This window comes from Manacus candei, unplaced genomic scaffold (genome assembly GCF_025592945.1).
Source record: "Manacus candei isolate 608988 ecotype Guabito, Panama unplaced genomic scaffold, ASM2559294v1 h1tg000018l, whole genome shotgun sequence".
NCBI lineage: Eukaryota > Metazoa > Chordata > Aves > Passeriformes > Pipridae > Manacus > Manacus candei.
In genome coordinates this window covers 22,794,458-22,817,649 of record NW_026138066.1, presented here as the reverse complement: position 1 = coordinate 22,817,649, position 23,192 = coordinate 22,794,458, and the positions used below count along the sequence as shown (strand labels likewise).

The 23,192-nt window shown below is 41.7% G+C and overlaps 1 protein-coding gene across 2 annotated transcripts in view; it reads right to left on the bottom strand.

Annotated features, from left to right (window-relative positions):
* RERG (RAS like estrogen regulated growth inhibitor) overlaps window positions 1-23,192 on the bottom strand; it is a 103,787-nt gene that overhangs the window by 80,208 nt on the left and 387 nt on the right. Inside the window, exons 1-2 of one of the 2 annotated variants that reach the window (XM_051784492.1) lie at window positions 22,748-22,904; window positions 21,733-21,907 (exon numbers count right to left, since the gene is read on the bottom strand). In XM_051784492.1, coding sequence (XP_051640452.1) covers window positions 21,733-21,793 — 61 coding nt within the window. In that variant the 5' untranslated portion in view covers window positions 21,794-21,907; window positions 22,748-22,904. Of the gene's footprint in view, window positions 1-21,732; window positions 21,908-22,747; window positions 22,905-23,192 lie in introns of those variants that run through there. The other variant, XM_051784494.1, reaches the window with a different exon arrangement.

The following is a 23,192-nucleotide window of genomic DNA, read 5'->3' as shown; positions in this document are numbered from 1 at the left end:
AAGACCTCTCTGACAGATGTGAAACTTGGGTTCAAGTCATTACTTTTCAAAGTAAGACATCTATTCCTTAATAAAAACTACATCATGAGACAGAGGAGAAACTAATTCAGGCAGACACTACATCATCCCATTTACTTTCACTAGCTGCTGTTTGCATAATCTTTCCCAAATAAAGAAGGAAGTTCACCTCCCATTAAGGCTATGCTGCATCTCCCACAGGGTTTCTTGCAGATAAAAAAGTGGGAGAACCAAACCATTCAGCTGGGCTGACATTAAACCCTTCATTTGGTCTTGAAGCCAACCAAGATAGCAAACCTCTCCCCAAAAGCAGTGGCCCATAACATTAGTACAGGCGAAGGGCTTTCTGCCAACATATTAAATCTACTCTACAGAAGCATGGAAACTCTACAAATGGTTTCTAAGAAAGGTGACAACAAAAACTCCTCACAGAGAATACATTCAGGGAAAGCTCTTTAATTTTAAGGACAAACATTCCCCTGAGTCATAACTGCATGAAACTTCCATATGTTAGAGAAGGAGGAGGTTGTGGCGTAAAGGAAATGGGAGGTTCCTCCAGTTAAAAACTTCAGCTGAGCAGTTGCTTCTTCAGGCATCTGCTTGCAGGAATATGCCAGACAAAAACTTTGAATCCATATGGTGCACTGCAAACAAGGCACTCGTTGGTACACAAACATCAGCTGATTTTTGCAGAACTTTTGCTTTCTAGCAAAGAGTAGAGAAAAACCTCCAGTCTCTGCTGGGGCTTGCTGGTTCCTACTATAATTAAAGAGGAAGCAGAAAATTAAAAGTTACTATATTCTTCAGGAGCCGGGAGAAGCTGAGGTAGCCAATGATTGTGACTTACCAAGACCACACAAGGAGTGAGATAAACCCTCTGGCTTCTGTTTCCTAGTCTGCAGTCCTCATTAGGAGATATGGGACTTTTGCTTTAAAACTCTACGTAAAGCACCATGAAACTTGGAAACTGGATCATGGCACACCCACTGGATGCCCAGATAACCTCCTGGCTTCCTTATGTGCTCCTTACAGCACATGGGGACACAGGCAAAGAATGTCTTACAGCCCAAATCCTCAAAATAAACCACCCTGTGCTTGGGCACAAGTAGGCTGCACACCTTCTTGCTTTGGTGATTTAATTGTAGTCCTCTTAACAAAGGGACTTAAAATTATCAAGACTGCATGTTCAGGTTGATAGAGCTCTTTTGAAGAATACTGTAGTCCTACAGGGCTTTTGATAAAGATGTTTAAAAGCACAGCGGTATAGCTCAAGTATTTGTTTATAATGAGACAAACCTTTTTTTCTGCTTGGCTACATATAGATTAGGGGTTTAGAAATTACTCCTAGAAATCTGGGTAACTGTTTAAAGAGGAAATAAAAACCAAAACAACACAAAAAAGTTCCAATGAGAAAAAAAAAATGAAATAACAAAACCAAACAAACCCCACAAATCTGCAACACTTTGAATAGCCCTAACTTGAAATTTTGTTAGACTTCTGAATAAGCATTTTTGTGTGTTATCTTCTCTTATAAGGGCTGTCTACACCTGCTTCCAAGGGAAGAGAAAACCCTATGGATGGCCCAGCTATCACAAACTTGCCCTCCAGATAAAGTGCCCTTGCAAAAGAAAGGAGACAGGCAGAAGCAGAATAAAATATAAGCCAGCAACTTAAGATTCACATTAAACTGAAATGCAACTAGTTAGATTCTGCTCTCCATTTCATTAGCACTGGTTTGTGTGGTTAACCTGTTGGCAGAAGTTTCTATATGATAGACACAATTCATCTGCTCAGCCTTAAGAAACACCCCATCCTGCTGTTTCTGTGGTTAAAGGGGTACCCTGTAAGGAAAACAGTCTTTTTGTGCCTTTTTTTTAAATACCTGTGCTGAGACTTAATATGCCACCTGTAATGGTTGTTTTTCTTTGATATAGACATTTGAAATAGATTAATTTCAGAAATCTTTTTTATTTGTGGAGCTGAGTGCATATAAAATCATCTGGATGACTGACAGCCAGCTGCAGTCTCGTTTAGTCACAGAAGTACTGCCACCTTTCATGACTTGACTTCATTTTTTGGACGTTTTCTGCCTTTACAGCAGACCTGACTGATGGCAGCAGACATTGTTAGAATCTCAGCTTTGCCTGAAAGCCCTTGGAGACGTGTGTTCAGTCACCCTGATAATGCTGAGGAGTTTCAAAATGTTATGCAGGAATGTCCATTCCTGGAATGGAATCATAGTAAATTTAAGCCAATCTTATACTAGTTTAATCAAGTGACCTTATATTCAATGAACTCTATATTCAGTGAACTTTCTGTTCCTTTTGCCCACCATTTTAATGGTGTGTTACTTGTGATCATATCTTCCCTCTATCTTTTGCTTTCTAGTTGAGGAGTCCCATTTTTTCCAGTCTCTCATTGCAAAGCTGTTACATTCCCTTAATTTCTCATTTTCTTCTAACCACCTCAACTGCAAAGCAAATTCAGTCATAAACTGACTCTATACAGGTTTCTGACAGCCACAGATCCTGCAGAAGCACTTGCAGGTATCACAGGAATGCAGGAACTCTCCTCCACCTTCCCCTTCTCTTACTCTATTCCCAGAGAATTTTCTCCACCATCCCCTCTTAGGTCCTTCCAGTCAATGACTTTAAGCATTTCTCTGAGACTAATAAAGCCTTCACCTTCTATCTCAGCATAAGATGGTGAGCAACGAAATCCAAAATTATGGAAGTTTTCTTAAGTTTATATAATAAATAGCAGCAGAATTAAGAACAGATGCTAGAAAACTGGGACCAAAGTCTCTTGCTGTCAACAACAAATTGAGATGCAATTCCTGGATAACACTGTAATATGATGTTACTTCAGGTTTTTACAACAACATGACTTCAAGGTTAAATATTTAAATGTATGTATTTTTTCTGGCTGCCAATTCACTATTGGTGTAGAAACACTTGGACTTCAGAACTGTCATTCATTTGCTGTGTGCAGGTAAATGTGATCCTTGCACTTTTATTTATACAAAAACTGTTCTCTTTAGCAGTTAAAATTCACTGAGAGTACCTTTGAACACTCGTAAACCTGTATGAATGACACTGCAAGTCAGATTACGATTCTCTAGGAGGTGCAAAAAAGTAGGGACACACAACCTTCCCATATCAGAGGAAGAAAATTACTAAATTCTCTATCAAGCTAGTAGAGCAATTAACTTTTTTCCTTTTTAAGCAGATTTTAAGCCAAGAAGGTTCAAGCTCTTCTCGAAATCACCTTATCTTCTTCATCTACAAAAATATAGAAACATCTTGAGGAAAAGCTTCCATTCTGGATCTGTAGACATCTCCTGATCCTTGCTGAAGATCAGACTTTTATCACTTGCTGTAGTTGCAAAATTTATATGGTTCAGATTAATATAAACACTGGTTTCACGCCCCTGCAAGTCGCGGTCGAAACAGCGAATAAATACAGCTTTCAGAAAGCTCTGAACAAAGCAAAGGCCTAAGCAGGAAAAGTCAGACACAGAAGCATCCACTGTGGAAGGATGTGTCCCCCAGAAAGGCAGCAGAGCTGCATGACCCCCCTTTCTACTGTCCTTCAGCAAAGGGATATCTTGGAGGGAACGGGGTGGGGGGGGAAGATGGTAAAGGGAGGCAGTGGAAATCCATTAAAAACTCTCTTTGTAGCAGTGTGTACAAAGCCTAGGCAAGACCTAGGGAATTTCAGACCCTTAAATTCCTGTGTACAGGGACAAATGCTGGAGGGGAGTTTTGCTTCTCCTAGCAAACACACTCAGCAATAGCCAGAATGACTAACTTAACACTTCCACAGGCCAGTGACGCTACCCTGTGAGTAGAACTTAACTAAATTTTCAGTTCCATGTCCTTAGGGCTTAAGCAAACAAAGATACAGTTTAAATAAGGTGTCATGGATGAAGAACTACATACCAGCCCATGCCTTTTCTTTTTTCCTGGTTTTCCCTGAGTAATGTACAAACAAAATTCCAAGTCTGGATATACTCTCAGAGTTTTAGGGTTTTGTCAAAAAAATTATTTGATTCTCAAGAGTCTGCAAAATCGGCCTTATTCCCAACTGGGAAAACACACTTTTCCTCAGGGCAGTTTTGGACAAGGCAGCAAACGTCATTCAGACAGCTTGTTTTGGTATTGCAGCACCAAAGCAGAAAGTGGAGGGAACTGAAGGGAAGGGGAGAAATTACTTTAAAAAGAAATTGCATTAAACTCACTTTCTGAGCGACCATGAAATTGAAGTTGCCCTTAAATGAATTATTTTCCCCGCAGCTTGTTTCAGCAGCAGATGAACTCCAGCACACCGACTTCATTCACTTGTTATGTTTGGGGGAAAACACACAGCTGAAGAGATGACTATCTCGTTGTGTATAAGGCTCTGACTTAGGCTAAGTAATACCAAATATAAACCCATGTCAGTGTTGTTGTTTACTGTATGCATTTAATGCTCATTTGTGATGTGTCTCCACGCAGTACATGCATTCTTTTAACATAAATTTCCTAGTTAAAATTGCTCTAATGGTGTTAAATGGTGCCTGTGTTGGTGGCAAATGTGTTGAGCTTTGAGGGTGAGATCCTTAGATTAGGGGTGAAAAGTAAGGTGCCAGCAAATCCATCAGATGAGATTCATCACACAGTAAAACAGGCCATAAAATTCCACCAAAGCTGAACAGCTGAGCTGGTGTAAATGCCAGTGCATGGAGTGCCCTGCACTCATCACTTGGGGCAGCCTAAACTGGAGTCTCAGGATAAACAAAAGCTTCCTCACTGCCATGCAAGTGCTAAATCTTGGGGAAGGCACATGAATCACTAATTTTGTTAAGACCCTTACAGGCATTTAACTAAGACAAATATCTGTAAGTAAGGTGAACACCTAGCATTAACTTAATGCACTGACAGTGGTACCTGGGGCTACTGCTGCATTCTACATACTCAGGGTGTTAGAACTGCCTCCCAAGCTGCTCACTGTCCTCACTTGAACACAGTATTCCAGCCCTCCAATAAAAAACCTAAAAAGAAAAATCACTCAAGGCCACAAGGAACTGATGAAAAAGTAACTGTTCTGGAATGGCTTCTATCTAGGACAGTAGAAAAATAGAAAAATAAACAATACCCTGATGTTCCCTCAGTGGCCTGTGTCTGAGAAGAGATCTTACAGAGGCAGGCTTTTCTCTTTCAGCAGCACTTTAGTTTCTTAAATTCATAAATAGCCAATATAAACTCCTTGTTTTGTTTGAAGACCAGAACTTTTTGCAGGATTGCAGGCTCTGCCCGGGCTACTCAAAGGTATGAGGCCATAAGCCCCTGCTGCCAAAAGATAATTGGAGAGAGACATATTTGTCTGTGTGCATGTATATCCATTTCCCTATATGTTGATACTTACTGTACTTAAGTTAAATTTTCTCCTGAACCAGTGAGGTATAAACCAAAGCAGAGGGCTAAGGGTTTTTTTGTGCTGGGAGAGGTACTGGTTGGCCTGACAGCCACTGAGACAGGAGATCTCCATTTATCCACAGGGTAACTAGCCAACAGGCAGTAGGAGCAAGAGGGAGATATCCCTTTGCCAACATTTTGCAACACTGCCCAGCAGGGAAGCGTCTTTAACTGGCTGAGGGAAGTGTCTCTAAATGGGTGAGTTGGATTAATTCTTTATTTCTAGTTACACTTGATGTAAAAAAGATACAGAGTGCAAAAAGCTCCATCAAAGACTGAAGAGAGAAAGGTTCACACTGATGTGCAGAGGTTTGGATGTCAGATGAGGCCAAAATTTTGCCACTGATCCCTGAGGCTGGGAGCTGCGTTTTTTAGCTTCTAGAACTGCCTCCTGAGACAAATCTGTTTCAGATAAACTAATGGAAAGGCAATCTTCATCCTAAATTGCTGTTTGCTCTTCATCTCTTTGGACTTTTGTCTCCCATGCACTTCACTACTTCTTCAGAGCACCCCTGTGCCAACAAAAAGGAAAATGCAAGGCCAGTGTACCCACCTTTATTCCTTACATGGCTCCCAGAAAATAAAGTGTCCTGTACCCAGAGATGGAATGTTTTCCATAAGGATAAACTTGTGAGGAAAATTTAACTTCCAGCTCCAGCATGTAAAACACAACTCAGGATTTCCAGAGGCACTGGCTTGCTACCAAACACAAGTATACTTTCAGAAGCATAGGAAAAGCATACCCTTGCTGACTTACTAACTCCCCTCTTGCCATATTTTGTATTCTTGCTTTGGGGAATGATAATACTATAACACCTGGGTAAAGTAGCTGCAAGAATATTTTTTAACACAGACACAACCTATGTTTTTTTCCTAACCCTGTTCTTAGAAATGTCTCTATTGCTTCTGCAGACATCTTCCAGAAAAAAAAAAAAAAAAAGAGCAGCCTGAAGCAGACACTGAGCAGGGAAATATCCATCCTGAATAGTTAAACCTAGGCAATGTCCTAAGAAACTCAGAAGAGCGCTGGTACTACCCTACCACTATTTAAGGCTACTTTAAGTAGTTTTGCTTCCAGCTCCACCTGCCAGACTGAAAACTGAGGCTTAGCCTGACAGATGACACTTATCCTTGTGAGAGAAAGAAATGCAGGAGCCACGCTGTCTTTTCTTACACAAGTCAGCATTTTGAGGCAGCACAGTTAAATAGCTCCTGTTACTGAACCTGGGATCCTGATACCTTTGTGCTAGTCACTAGCACTGTCTCCTCATTATTTTAATTGCCAAAGCTCTTAACAAACCACTTCTATTTTTTTTTTTTTTGCTCCTCTCAGCAGCCTGAGCCAGGCTCATGTAGAAGTACCCCATTGCTGTTGAACAGAAAATCTCTCTAATTGTGGGAATCTCTTTATTGTCCTGTGATAAAAAGCTCTTTGCTAGGTCCTTGTATCCAGGAGGCGAAGACAGAAGGTTGTGGTACATCTGTAATTATGTGACTGAAAAATCTAACACGCTTACAGTAGCAGTTCAAACCATGCAGACAGCAGGAAGAGAGTCCCTGGTCCAAGAAGTCATGGTCTAGCTTGAGATGGAGTGGTCTGGGTTAGACTCCTGGAACAGCTACCAGCTTGGTATCAGCTCCTTTGTGTTTTTGTCCAGTGTGTGAAATACATGCTACTGCAAGGGCATGTTAGTGCAGTGCTATATGCAGCCTAGAGTTGTTGCAAGCCAGGGTGGAAAAGAAGTGTGAACCATAACTTTTTCAGCTGATGTGGTTTAAAGAATTTGCAGGAAATTCTGAAGGCAAAACAGTGCATTACCTATGACTGAGGAAATAGCACACCACACTTTTCCTGATTTTGCCCTTGCAATGCTTGCTTTCAAATTGTATTTTGTCTTTCAATTCATTATATTACTTTCTGAGAGTCTGTTAGCACTGAGCATGGGGACACCCCAGACTCCTGCTCTCCTTCCTGGAGGAAATGTCCCACAGAAGGACAGTGGGCACAGCTTATGTCATAACTGACCCTGCTCTTGATGGCCCTGCTCAAAAGTCCACAGAAATAAACACAGGCTTCTTCATTTATTTCCAGACTTTGGATTGATCTCCAGATGTCTGTCAATGCTTCTTACTGTGGAAATACTGCTAAGGAAACTAAGTAATGATGGCAATTCAGAAGAGACTCAAGACAGGCTTTTTCTGGAGGACTGGAGAAAGAAAAGTCGTGTTGCATGTCACTGTGTGGATTTTCCCAAATCAGTTCTGTTCAAGTTCCTGGAGTTCTAAGGCTGACAAAATGTACTCTTAATTTAGAGATTTTTAAAAAACATCCCAAAACATTACCTTCTCACCCTTCCCTCAGTGAGTGGTTTGAAGCCGCTGCTTTTCCAATTTTCTAAAGCTGTGTCTGAACAGAAAGAATCTTTTTTAAATTGGGACCTTCCTAGCAGGTTATCACCTCTAAGGATGAGAAAACAGTGCAAAAGAAGTGGCACCAACTAGCTGCAATTCAGATTGTTTGAAATAAAATATTATCTATATGTCAACCTCCTATCTGTGAGGGCCACAAACATTTGTTCAGGACACTGTACAAGGTTATTTAGTCTAGCATTTTGTGGAGCCTTGAACTAATTTACCTAATAATCTTTAATTTTTCATAACTAATGTTCTTCAGCTTTGAAAATAATCCTGTGAATTCTTCCTCTAGTTTTGAAGAGTTGTAACTAAAGCTCACCTTTCTGTGACTTTTCTTTTTCACCTTCTAAGAGTGTTAACTTACATTTTTCTTTCTAAAACTAATTTCTAGATTTCCTTCCCAATATGTGCAGGATCTCCTCTGTGCAAGCTCTTTGTTTCTTTGTCAGTGTGTCTTCAAATCTTACACCCCGGTCAGAGCTAAAAATATTCATGTTAGTATGGGTCAGCAGAAAACCCTGAATTCTTGTTTTGATCGTCATATGAATTTACAGAAGAAATTGCATCTGTATTCTGCTATGCCACATGCTCCTTTTAATCCCTATTCTTGCAAATAAACCACTGTTGCACGAATTGTGCTGTTAATTTTAATGAGTTCAAATGCATAAAACTTGCAATTTCTCATTAATGCCCCTGTAGCACAGTCCAAATATTGACTCGGCTAATGCTTTCAACTTAGTGCCATAAAGTTGTAAGTTAAATAAAACAAATACAAAAAGTTACTTTTTTTTTCTTAAATGTTCTTAGAAGAGATTTCATAACAGTATCACGAAAATCATCTCTTTCATAAAATAAAGATGGGGCTCCACGTGCAAGAACAAGCAGACATATAGAATACAAACTCTACTAAGAAAAAGGAAAGTTCAAGTGGCCCAGAGGAGAGGATCATGGCTAATAGCAGTGTTTTAGGTCAAGGAAAAAAAAATAAGGCAACTAAGTACCAGGGAAAAATTCTCAATTTAATATACTCATGGTCAACAAGATCATATTTTTCAAGTCACAAAGGGTTACTGCAGTCATCTACTCTGACCCCCTTGCAAGTAAGGATATAAAATGTTTGTCACCGGGGAAATTATTTAATGAGGAATAAAATCCTAGAGGGTCCACGAGTCACCTAAAATTGGACAAGTTCTGCACTGCTGAGACTAACAGGCTAGAGAACTCTGCACTGCCTGCCTAATGGTAGAGGCAGTCCATGCATGTATCTCACATTAATGCCATTCAGCTTCTTCAGTTATTTATCATTGAAGTGTGGTATCAAAAGCACTACCTGTGTGGCAATATTTAGGCAACAGTGTTGGGTTGAAGGAGCTGCTATGACTCAGCTTCTGGAGACACAGATGGTGCAAGTCTTCCTCCAGAAAGGTGCTAAATAACTTGTTTTATGGTACAATATTTTTTAGAAGCAGTGTCTACGATGTTGCGTTAAGGTAACACAATTTTCTGGTCACATTTTGGTACTTCACCAAAGTCCTTGAGTCATATGAGGAGTTCACACATTGGTATTATTGCCTTCACTGGACATTCCTGCCCTGTGCTAAAAGGTGTCCCAAACCCATAAGGCTTTTTTCAGTACTGGCTATAGGAAAGACCAGGATAAACTTTTTGGCAGGGCCTGTTGGGATATGACAAGGGGTAATGGTTATAAACAAGAGGGCTGATTTAGATCAGATATAAGGCAGAAATTTTTTACAAAGAGGGTGGTGAAACACTGGTACAGGTTGTCCAGAGAGGTGGTAGATGCTGCATCCCTGCAAACATTCAAGGCCAGGTTTCATGGGTCTCTGAGCAACCTGATCGAGCTGAAGATGCCCCTGCTAATCGCACAGTGGTTGAATAAGGTGACCTAGAAACATCCCTTCCAACCCAAAGTATTCTATGATTCTATCCCTCATATGATATGTACAGGGATAAACTGAAACCACAGAGGTGCAACTGGACTACACCTTACAGAATGACCCAAGTGTAAAACTACTCTCACTGGTTTAGTACTCTGGGAGGCACACAAGAACAGTTTGAGATGAGAGCACTTTTGCAATCAGCAGGTTCAAAGTTTTCTGAAATGTCACGTGAAATATGCTTTTAGAATGACACAGGAGTGTAGATCCCTGGATTCTTCAGAGTCACCTGCTAAAGCAGACAGAGAAGTCCTGGAATTGCACAATGATTTAGTACTTTTGACACACGAAGTCAGACCGCCCACGCTTGAAACTTAAGACTTTTTTCCATCCTCTGCCTTGTTATCCATAAAACACTAAAGCATTTTAACCTTCGCCAAGAGCAACAGCATTAATGGGAATGAACAGAAAATGATAGTGCACAATCAATCTTTAAGGTGTTTTTGTCATGAGCATGTTTCCCTAACCCCTGTTCCAACTCCTGCTGTTGGTCATCATATTTTCCCTGCCTCTCTGAATAACGTGCGTGTCAGCTACCTCCTGTGCAGAAACTAAAGGTAGGATCCAAGGTGGCAGTGCACTGTTTCAACTTGGCTGTGAAGGTCATCCTCTTCTAGCAGGTTCATCCCTGCTTCTATTTGCAGCCAGTCCCTGTCTGTGCTGTGGCACTGGGAACAGAAAGTAATATTTGCAGCACTTCACTGTGCAACAAAGTTCCTCTCACTTGATGGTATTAACATTTTCACAGTTTATTAGAAAGCACCATTCAGTAAAATGTTTAGCAATTGAAGAAATGCTATAAAATGAGCCATGCAAAATTATTTGAGGTGATTAAAAAGTCTTTCAGGCACAGACCTATTGTGAGGTGAGATATGATACATATACATGATACAAACGAACATGAAATTAGTCTTAATGGTACTGAAACTTTGTCCAGCTGGATCTGGAGACCTGCAGGCAGCTCACAATACTTTTCATACCTGTAAAATGAGAGAACTTAAGAAATTGCTCTAAGGTTCTTCTGCATTTTCCATGGACTATTTCTTGCCTCATCTTTACAGGGATGCCAAACTCCTGAGCTGATGCTTATTGTACCGTGTGCATCAGTAACTGCACATGATTTTACAGAAACTTTGTAGATACTAGAACTACTTAGGAAAAAGGCAACTTTACCGAGTGTTCTTCATGAAAATAAAACAGAGTAAAGAAATTCCTTTATGTTTTGGTGGTTTATTCAATAGAGAGAGACTAGGAAAATAGAACAGGCGAAGCTTCTTTCTTAGTTCTGAATCCAACGTGTCTGCCTTTTCAAGCAGGAAGGAGTGGAAATAGAGCATGATTGTTTCTGTGGAGTCCTAGAAGTCTGCAGGACTATACATAACACCTGTCTAAGAACAAGTATTTCTTACAGTACAGGTTCCCAAACTCCTCCAAACACAAACTGAGCACTATGTGAATTTCCACCACAGGGGGTGCTGAGTTGAATCTCAGGGGCCTCTTTCATGCTAGATCTTAAATAGAAAATTAATGAAGAAAACAGTCATACTGAGCATGTTCAAAATAGAGGTGAGTCTGTTTTCATAAGAGAGGCTTGGTTATTTCAGATGCCAGGTCAGAAACTGCAAACAAAATTTGCCAAGAAATTACCGAGGTAATACTGAGCATGCATGGTGGTGGTTGGTGAGAAATAGACTGGTTTAATTACACCAAACACTAAAAAAAAGAGTATTCTTGCATGAGATGTAGTTGAGATTACCATGTGACACTGAAGATTAATCAAAAGCAATATTTTGATTTCTTGCCTCAGCCTGTGCTTGCTTTTATTTCACTGAGACAGAATCAGCTATAAGGAGAAGGGTGGTTAGCTGGTGCTTCCAGGACCAGTATGCCCCTCTCTCCAAATGGGTCTGAAACATCCATTTGGGTCAGTCCCTTCTTTTCAGGCAAAAAAAATGAGCCTGTATTGTTTTTTGTCATTTTCTTATGTGTCATTTACTTTTCATGTCTTACTAGTACAGCTCATAAACAAACCCTTCTTCCACTGACACTTAATGGGGAGAATTTACATTTTTCACTCTTCAGTTATCAAAAGCATGTGTTTCTTCCTGCTCAGTTTGGATTGTTTTCCATCTGTGGCCAACCTATGTTTGCTAGTCTCTAGCTGGATTATTCACAGTCCTATGCCCAAACCTATTTCTTTAGTGACAAAGTTGTCAGCAGGACAAGTATATGAATGTTTGATTATCCAGGACACAGCTTACTGTGTCAAGTTGCCTGTCTCTTGTTGTCTTCAACCTTTCTGCTTACAGCTCTTCAGAGGCAGGGTTTATTCCTTCAGGACTGTGCATATTTATGGGAAAATTGCTGTGCTTCCTGTTCTTGTTATTTGATCAGCAAGGTAAACATAAACAAACAGAAGGAGTGGACTCAGGGGCCACATCTGCAGTTGCTCTTGCTAGATATGAATCACAAGAGCTCTCCATCCTCTTGCTTTAGCGAATTTGTTGACTGTGGTCAGGAGACAGGGCAATTTTCTCAGCTCCCTCCTGCAGCAAGGGGAAAGGTGAGTGTGTGAGCACTGCACAGCAGTGGAAGGCAGGCAGCCCACCTCTCACTCCTAGCTTTGAAAAGAAGTTTATTTGGCCAGATCCTCAGTGGGGGTAAACAGGCACCCACTGCCAGAACAGGTGCAAGACCCCGTGTCCCTGAAGGATACTTTTCTAAATAAATACGTGAATAATAACACTGATATACCTCTCTCCTCCTCCTTGATAATCTCAAGACCTACCATGCTCACTGTAGATAAAGGTCAAATTTTCTTACCTGGAGATAAATCTTTTTGAAGCTTTGCCTGGAAATAGATCTAACAGACAAACTCATGCTGTGGATCACTATTAAATTATTTCATGTTGGAATTCAGCCTGGAGCAGAACCAACTCCAGTGCATGTAACCACAAAAATCCAGTTGGGTTAAGCAGCAGTGCTTGGCTTCACAGATGCTGCCACTGAGGTTGGTTAACACAAGGTGTTTGTTTTGGCACTCATACTCCAATGCCCTACATTTTGCAGAGCATGGGGTTTGGTGGGGAGTTTTTTTGGGGGGGGTTTTTTCCTGCTACCCATGGGTCTAATACTGCATTCTTCTGTGGTGACTCTTCAACATATTTCAATATATTCTGCAGTGAAGAAATAAATAGCCCACTCTGATTTTTTGGCTTCTAATTCTTTCTTGCACTTTCCTGCTTTGAATGTCAGATTTGAAGTTCTCCCTTGCTTGCAAAGCTCCTCAAGGGCACAGGTCCTGCTGGGCAGGTCAGGAAAATATCATGGTTGACAGCTTCTGCCATTGTAGGGAGTGGGATTTTTGTTTCCCAGGGCAGGCACAGAGATATGCCACTGACAAAAGCAGCTCTCTAGAGTAGGGTTGTGCAAATCTATGATAGATTATATTATAGTTAGACTGAGAGTTGGATGGCAAATATAGCCACATGAAAGGGAGAAAGGAAGTAAAGACAAGCTCCTTCTGTGCTTGTGGTCCTGTGGGTCAAAATGAAATTAAGCCCTACTCGGTAAGCGGTGAAAGACAGGATTGCCCAATAAATTTTTAAGGAAAATAAATGTTACTTCTGTGCTTTATTTTGCTGTCAATAATTAATGTCAGTGCCTGAGCCATAAAAGGTCCTAAGGATCCCACAGGGCCGGCAGGGGTTGGGTCTCAGATGCCGGGTAACTGCTGCCAGCCTGGGAGCCATCCGTCAGGATCTCAGCAGCCCTGGCCCTGAAGAGAAATCATGGAAAGGAGCTTTTGTGCCTGAGTCACAACTCCCTTGGTGACTTGAGGCTATCAGGCTCTTCCTTCCCTCACCACAGTTGCAGTGGCACACCTTGCAGCAGGGTGTGGTCACTGTCCCCTCAGCCTTTTGGAAAGCTACAGTGCTGTTCAAGCACTAAAGAAATTCCCTCCCTGGGGGAGTATATCCTATGCATCGTCCAGTTGCATCCTTCCAGCTTGAAAACTTTTCAAGTTACATATCTAAACAGCTCCCACGTGGTAATGCATTGCTGCCTCAGGCCTCTGCTCTTGCTCCTCTGCAGCTTCTTTTTTACCAACCAGAGTGGCAGCAGCAAAACAACCTGTGAAAGTTGGCAGCTTCACGTGCCTTCAAAACCAGGCTTGATGTTTTCAACATATTCTCTCATTTTCCTGTGTGCAGACTACTGCCTAACATTTCTGGAAAAGCAGCTGGAAACTCCAGCCAATTTCTGTGACATTTTAAAGCTGCACATATGTTAAATACATCTACTACTTCCTTCCCCAGAGTTTCATGCTTGTCTTGCCATTCATCTTTTCATCCTGTATGCACAGAATATGAGTTATCTACAGTGTCACTGCCATAATTTATGGCATTTCCCAACACCTACATGGCAAACCCATTAGAAACTGTAACAGCTGCAGACTGACTCCAGAAGCATAAACGCTCTACCTAGTGGGAAACATTCACAAAAAGGGCTTTTCCCATTCAGAATTATGAAAAGGCAACAGAAAAAGATTCACCTCCCTTCTCAGCTATTTTTCTGTCTCCAGGAAGAGGTAGGAGTCAATGAAAACAGAAGGGGCTGTGAATGGAAAGAAATGTGGGTTCAAACAGCAGGCCAGGCTGAGAGCTGCTGAGGTGGGAGTCCTGTAACTATTGGAATGACAATGGGGAGTGCTCTGGCAGAGCCCTGTAAACTGTGTGTGGAGAGGTGAGGAAAGCTGAGGGGTGCCTTCACCCAAAGTTGTAACTGCCCCTGCAGCACGGGGTATATAAAAGACTGCCAGTAAAGCTGAACAAGAACAGACTTGGAATAAAAGCAGCAAATGGATGAGGATGCCACAATTTCCTTGCCCACTGCTATCTTATAGGAATTCCTCTGCTCTCCTGCTCACCACAGTGTTGGGAATGCCTGCCAAGCATGTGGTGAGAGGGTACAAACACCTTCAGTCAACAGCAGCTATTCCCAGCCCTGTAACCAGGGCTCAGCTGAAGCTTAAAGCATTTCATTGATCCTCCTACTTTAAGACAGTGTTAGTTTTTCATACACCTGAGAATTTCTGGGTTCTGTAAATGTAAAAGGCACAATGACAAACGCAGAAAAAGAAAGCTTGCTTGAGAAATACAGTCATAACTTGTTTCTCCTGCTCTGCCACAAAGCCAAAATAGGTAATGATCAAGGCTAGCTACGTAAAGATAGACACTGCTTCCCATTTTTAACCTGTGTGAAGCTGGCTTCACACAATGAGTGCCTGGAGCAGTCAAAGCTTGGAAAATCCTCAAAGTCCAAACCCAGGAGTGGATTCCAGGACAGTAGGAACCACTTCAGAGCGACTGTTCTTTGCTGCATCACATCACTGCTGCCAGGATTAGCTCATCTGGATGTCGTGCACTGAGCATTTAATGATGCACAGTGCAGTCACAGTGTGAACAAAGAGGAACAAAGGGGCTGGGGATGAGAAATAGAGATGGGAGGAAGCACAAAGTGATGAGGCTGGGAAGGCAACTATAAATACAAAGTTCCTGTGTAAATTACAAAGCCATTTCACCATATGCAGGCTTTAGGCAACATTTACTAAACAGGCAGGGGGAAAGCCAAGGGTGACAGTTGAGCATAAAGAAGGCAAAAAAAGTATATGCAAGGCAAGGGGTAGGAAGGGACTCCAGATAAACAAAAAGGTTGCGGAAGAATAAAAATCTTGGTGTTTTTGAAAGGGCCTGTGAAGGTCAGCAGCCTGGGACACAGCAGTGCCCTGGCAGGGAACAGCAGAATGACCAAAACACTGCAAGGATTCCTGGGACTCCACCAGGAAGCTTTACAGTTGTCTTCTGCAAAATTACAGGAGACAGAAGTGAGCAGGATGGCTATCTCATCAAGGCAAGAGCTGCAGGGGGTGGCAAGGCACAGGCCTAGAGAAAAACTTGTGCTGCAGACATAAATCTTGAATCCTGGCATTCCTTTCCCGGTAATCAAACAGCAGGCTATATTTAGCCCAACCTAAACAGAAACAAGGAACAGCAGGACTAGTCTTAGCTCTAACAGCTGCCACCAGCTGCACAGAGGGGACACAGGTAGAGCTGATGTCACATGTAGTTAAATGAGATGGAACAGAGGAGGCAGCGATGCTTGAATGAACAATGTTGGCATTTGGTTAGAGAAATTCTGCATTTTATTATTTCATGGTTAGGCAGAAGGAAGATCTAACACTGAGCAGAGCATGAATGCTTTCTACACCAAAGGCAAGGCTATAGTGAACCATGGACAGGCAAACAAGCAGAGGAAAGGGAGGAGGTAACAGATACAAGCAGACGGTCTTGCCACTCAGAGCAAACTTTAGCCCAAGTTCCTGGTGTTCCTTCTCTTTAGTTCTAGCACAACAAGAATCAACAAATGCAGTTTGAGAAAGTCCAGGAAAGACTGTTGACTAAAAAGCTTGTGTCTGTGAGGTAAGGACAGTGAGGTTTTTTCAAGCAGCATGTGAGGGGGGCCAACAGGTACTGCTGATCACAGTAGGGCCCCGCACTGTCCCCAAAACTGCACGTCTTGGGGCCACTACATCAGCAGCCCCTCTCCTTGCCAGCATGGAGACATATTCATGGGTGACAGTAATTTATTTCATTGATCCGTAAACCCAAGGCTCACTCTCTATATAGGAATCAGCATCATCCACTGGATAGGAGCATGGAAAGGTCATGTTAATGCAACTGGTTGCTTGGAATATTACCTACTCCAGCAGGACATATTTGCATTCTTACTGACGAAGAAATAGTCTCGAAATTAGTGAACTAATTACTGTTACATTTCTAGTAGTACATGTACACACACATGTACATGCACAGCACCTTCAAAAACCTGGGGCTGGTTGAAGAGTGTAAAACCAGAGGGTGCAAAAAGTGGGAGTGTTTAATGAGTACTTTACTAGCAAAATAATACAGGACAATTAATACGGTGGGTGTTAAACCTGATCACTGAATAATCACTTAAGCATCTGATTGTCACTGCCATTCTCAAGAACAAAGAAAAAAAAGGCTACTGATCTATTCCACTAGCACAAGAAAAAAGCCAAAACCCACAACAGAAAATTCAGAGTCTCTTTCCAGCCACATTTCTGGATTTCAGAGACACCTTATTACAGTAATTCTCCCTTGATACATCAACTGTTATAGCATGGACTTTGAAGCTCATGTGGTAGCTTTCCTTGCCTTACTAGCATAGTTGTGAGTTTGATAACTAATCGCTCCTTAATAACTCATGTTTCCTCCCCAAAAGTCCCTGAAACGAAATTATTTGGGGGAAATATATGAGCAGGGATTTTGTGAAGTAGAAAAATCGCTTTGGGCTTCTTTCCCAGTAACCCACACGATTTTTTGAATGGGGGTGGGGTGACGCTGAATTCAGTTCTGTTCCACACATGCCCAGACCTTGCAATTAGGAAGTGATCCCTGATAGTATGTCTCAAACATATCACCAAATAACAAAAAAACCCCACAGATTTGTTGAAGGCCTCTCTGGCTTGGCTCCTGCTTGAATTTGTTCTTTAGGAACTTGCAAAACTTTCATCCTGGGTTAGTCAGGGAAAACAGCATAAGCCAACAGATACAAATATATGTTTGCTCACAACTTTCCCAACTGTGACAATAAAATGACTGGAGTTGGTGAGATCTTAATTTCTGTGATGGGACAGGCTCTTTGCCATACCTACTTACTAAAGCCCCTTTACTGGTCACCCTTTTGCCCAAATGCAAGCATCTGAGCTATTGCAGGACAGAAAGATGACAACAGCCCTGTGCCTCATGTATCTGATTGCATAAGCAAGTGATTTGCATACCTGGCACGTTTACTGGGGGAAGCCTGTGGGGTCTTTAGGATCTTCCCTGTTGCTGAAACACCAGCAGAACCCACACAGACTTCCATGTCCCACATCACATGTGCAGCTGCACGGCCTGTCCAGACACATGAGAATGGCATTGGCCTATAGCTGGGCAAACCATAGTAGTCAGTCTGGCACACACACAGCAAAAAGGCAAGTTGGTTAGCTCATGCTGCAGCTGGACGTTGTCTCCTTTTTGGCCAAAATATAAAGGCTCTTAAGCAGATGTATTTTGAACATTCATAGTCAACTGAGTTATGGGGTGGAAAAGCATCACCCATGCAGTGTTATCCAGTATATGCCCTATTTTTCTGGTTCATGCATTTTCACTCCTCTTTAGCTTTCTGGGCACATACTGTACCTTGTAATAACATGGAAGAACAAGGGCCTCGAGTCTTTATTAATTGCTACTACTGTAATTTTACAAGGAGCTATTTAGGAAATTCTAATTTTTGTTACCATAGGAATGAAGCTGTAGGATCCAGCAGAAGAACAATTTAAACAGCAGTGTTTAAGTAATTAACTTCAACTTTAATTCTCCGCTCCATCCAAGCTCCTCTTGGGCATAAAGAAAAAGACTTTAAAAAAACTCTCTTCTCCTCAGTGCCACTTGAGTCTAGTCCAAATTAGGAGGTACAGCCCTGTTATCTATAGCAGGGCTTAGCAATCTACCTTCCCACCCACAGAGCATTTCCTCCTCTTCCCAAGTGAAGCAGCTGCAAAATCCTCCTTGGCTCAGGCAGAGCTCCTCATCTGCTTTTTCTCAGCTAGTTTAAAGCAATGTTTATGCAACTTTAATACATTAAGAATTGGATAAACGGAAGAGCATCTAGTCCACAGGTTGGGATGCTCATACCTGATGAGTTTGCCCATTACTCAGTGTAACTAGATAGGGCCACTTTTGTGTACCCCTTTCTGAGCTGGTTTGCTCCTCTTTTTCTATTTGAAAGGTTTAGGTCTACATTAAGTAAAAAACCAAAACAGGACAGGTAATGGACTAGCCATTCTGCTGGCCTTCCCCAGCAGGCAGGAGGAGACAAGGCAAGGAAGGAGAACAGTGAAAAGCTGACACTCACACTTGCCATTGCTTCCTGTTTGTTTTTTAAACCTTTGAACCGTGGAAACTTATAAGCAGCAAGAAAGTGGAGAAAAGTTTTATCTTCCCTGGTTTTAACTCTTTTGAGATCCTACTGTTACTACTCAGATTTGTGAACAGTGTTCACCTCGTGTTTGAAAGAGTCTTGGAAGGGACTACTTTGCAGAACAAGGAATCTTGCACCCCTTTAAACAGATGTCTAGCATTGATGAGATTAGGATATTCCTCAACTCTCAGTAATGGCAACAGGTCTAATGGCTTTCATAGCATATGAGGGACAGCTTTAATTGTCCACATGTCCTGAAGCACAACACTTCTTTCTTCATAGATGCTTTGACTCACTCATCCAAAGTCTCAGTCAGGAAGTGGAAGAAGAGCTGTGTCTGTAACTCCACAGATGCTGTCAGGTGGTGAAGCCACTTAGAGATTAAGAACCTAATTCCTGGCTCTTCCTCAGCAAATGAAGATAAGCCAAGAAAGCAAGCCAGTGACCATATTTTGGCATGATTTTCTGGCAATTATAGTGGCCTTATTTATCACCCAACATCTCCTTTTCATTGCACATTTCTGGTGTGCTCCAGCATTCTGCCTCACGTTCTTGCTTCTACAGTCTGGCTTATCTTTCAGCTGTCTGGCCAAGTCTGTTCCAGTAAGCTATGGTCACAGGATCCTGCCTCAACAATGCATTACAAACTGGTCACAGGGATAGGGAACTACACAGTTACACCAAAAAAAAAAAAAAAAAAAAAAAGACAGTATCAACACTAATCTAGCAGGGTATTATCAATCAGACTCAGCTATCTGGAGATTACTTTGTGTCCAGTTCTGTTTTTAGCACTTTCATAGCTCCCACTATTGTTACTGTTGGCTACAGGCAAATAGGTATTTTCAGACACCACCCCCCTCACACACACACACACAGATACACAGACACACTTATTTCTCTGGAGTTGCCTGAGCTGTTGAAACTGGATCCTTTTATGGGAATGTACAAGAGGGGTTTTCATAAGCAAGCTGGAGAATCTGGGAGGCACAGCTGGCGCTCTGTCGAGGTAGCTGAGAGTGCTCCACCCCCTTAAATTCACCTTCTTGTTCTTGCCCACTTATTTGCGCCTTCGTTTCCACACAGATTCACATACGTGGTCACAGTCAAAAGAGGGGACCTTAGTCATATTTTATGTAATATTTCCTTGCACGTCAAGTGGAAAGAAAAGGAAAGAGGAGGAGGATTCTGAAGGACTAGGATGTTTTTATTGGCTTTTCATTTCTTTTATCTCCCACCCGGCTCCAGGACCACAGGAAAACATTTTTACCACAAAATCCTAGTATATTGAAATCTACAAAAAGGATGCAACAGGTAAAAAAAAGGCTCTTGTTGATCCTATGCTGGTGTAGCACTTTAACTGAGCACTTAACAGGTAGTTTTGTATTTTTTAAAGACAAGCTCTCAAACTATTAGGAATACCAGGGTGAGTGGACTCTTTTTTAGTGTTTCAAGTTTCCTGCAAATACTTCAACATTCTTTTGCATTATTTTCAATCCAGTCAAAAGACTGGACAACCACAGAAACCATCAACTAAATGTAAGACAAACCAAAAGGAGAACCACTGAAGTTATTTACAAAACTTAGACATGACAGTGAAATGCAAACACAAAAGAGGAGTGGGGTGAGTGCAGCAGGGAAGAAGGAACAGTTTAAATTTATCCCAGTATATTATCAGAATTCCCTCAGGTATTCCATTCAAAAAGGTAGAATTTAATCTGCCTTGTCTTTGAATAAGCAATATAGTCTCCAAGAAGTTCTGCCTCACATACGCCTTTTTTTTTCGTGAAGGCCGACAGAGCTACTTCACTGACAGTGTTCTGGTAAAATACCTTCTGGGTAAACGTGCTTTTATAAACAACCCATTCTGAAGTTAGTGAAACAATAATACATTTATGGGACAGAACCTTGGCATGTCTAATACAAAGTCACTTTGGGGAACTGGAGATGGTTGATAGCAGCTGAGTCTAGCCTAATGCTCTTACCAGTACATCATTATCTCCTTTTTCTAAAATAAACAGTATCTTACAGTTCCCAAACTGGCACAGGAGCATTATTAGACTAAGTCTCCTTATTTCCTCATCCCTGTGGGGCAATGACATGTTAGAGTGGTCATGGAGCTGTCAAGTTAATGCAACACCACCGAAATACCTGAGGGAGCTTGCAACTCTCATATTACACTCCTTATCTCATCGAAGGAAAGGCTGCCTGTAGAAATGGATTTTTAACATTTATGCCTCCCCCTTGTGTTTCTACCATATGAACTCACCAGACTATGTTTATTTCTCAAAAGATCTCTACAAATCCAAACTTTACACATCGTATTTTCTTGGCTTCCTGGTAAAAATGTAAAACCAGGAGAGCACTGAGAACAAAAATTCTTTGAGTTGTTGAGTCTAAGATTCCTGTGGAAATCAACCAGAATTACAACTATTACAGAAGTAATATTTAAAAAAGGATCTGATCTTGGGGGAGAGGGACCATAATATAAATGCTTTCATCTAGCACAAGCTTTGAAGAGACAAACTGAATAGTACTAATTCTGTTCCACTGGAAAAGAGGAATATTGCCACTTACTTCATGAGAATTAGGTTTGATTTGGGTTGGGAAGTTTGTTTGTTGTTGGGCTTTTTCTTGAAAAGTGATAAAGTATTTTTATTCTGGAGAACCTGGAGAAAATAGCATGAAAAACCAAGTAAGAGAGAATTTCTGGCCTCATCCTGACTACCCTAACAAGAATAAGGTCACAGATATCCTTTTGTACAAAGAGTTTGTCTGCACAGAGGGAGGAAAAAGTTGCCTGTTGACAAGCAGAAGAAAAAAGCAGAAGACAAACATACCTGACTTGCCCACACCAGCCCGACCAAAGATCGCCAACTTCACTTCTGCACTCTTAGCCATGCTGGAAGGAATGGGGTGGTGGCAAACTCACTCAATTATCAAAAGTGAAGCAGAAGAACTGTTCCCAGCTCCTGTGTTTGGCTTCACTGTGTCATTGTGACGTCAATGCAGAGCCTGGGGAAGAATACCACAAGGATGGAACTGCAAGGAGCCAGGCTCTCCCTTCCCCCCGCCCCCTTCCCTTTTTGCTTTTTTTAAATAGTCACGATAATCGATGCTCCGTTCCTGCTTTAAACATTGCAGTAACACCACTGACATATTTGGCACTGTTTGTGCAAAACCTACCCTCAGCTTTCTGGCTACTGCTGTTTGCTTCATGCTGGCACTGTAATATTGCAAAAGGTACTCAACAAGGCAGAGTGCCTGCCTTACAAGGCTCCTTATTCTTTCTTTCTCTTTCAGTTGCAATTGCATATATTTACTGTATTTGACTCAACTGCAATGAATTACTTTTTGTAGAATATTATTTAATAGCTGTGAGCACTCACTAGTAGCGCCTGCAGATAGCTAATCTTTCCCTGAGCCCTCCAGTTCCAAAAAGGTTTCAATTACTCAGCTGCAGTTGCTTAAAAACCTCTAAGCACTTTTACCTTGCCCATTGTACTAAGCAAATCTGTACCCAGGAAGTTTGCTAGTGCTCACACATAAATGTTCAGCAAAGCATGGGGTTAGCAAAAGAATGCCAGAATTGCTGGTAATGTACCTTTAACAGGCTGTATGGGAATTATCTATATTCACAGTTTCACTGCATTACCTTGAGCAAGTCACCTGACACTTCATCTCTTTGATTTGATTTCTCCAACCTGGACAGTAAAATATATAACCATACCCGTCCCTGTAGAATGTTTTAAGATCTTGAGGGGAAAAATGGCAACTGAGATGATGATGATGATCCTCAGCCCTGACTTAAACATCAAAAATTCACTTTACTTTTAAAACAGGGTAGAACTTTACCTGTGAATGCAACGTGTTATGAAGGTTTGCTGTTGTGCTGAAGTACCCACTTTAGCCACAAATTGTAACAGTGACGTAGGAAGCTCACTATGTCAGCATTATCTGCTCTAGAGCAAAATGCATTTCAAACACGTTTCTTGAAATAAAAGCCTGAGGCTTTTTCCTATTCAAAAAAAAAAAAAAAAAAAGCTTGCAAAAAGAAAGAGTAAAGACACTTTACATCGAGAAGGGTCCCGATTCATGTCTGACGTCGTAGCGCTCCTGATTCCTTTTGCCTAAGCCTAAGTATCAGATCACTCTCACTCTGCACGGACAGTTAGAAGCACGAACTGTTTCAGGACGCAGCGGGATGGGCGGAGGGGACAGAGAGAGAAGAACACCGGTGTTTGCCCCGCCGGTCGCCCGCCGGTCCTTAACCCCGCACCGTCGCCTGCGGCACGAGCCG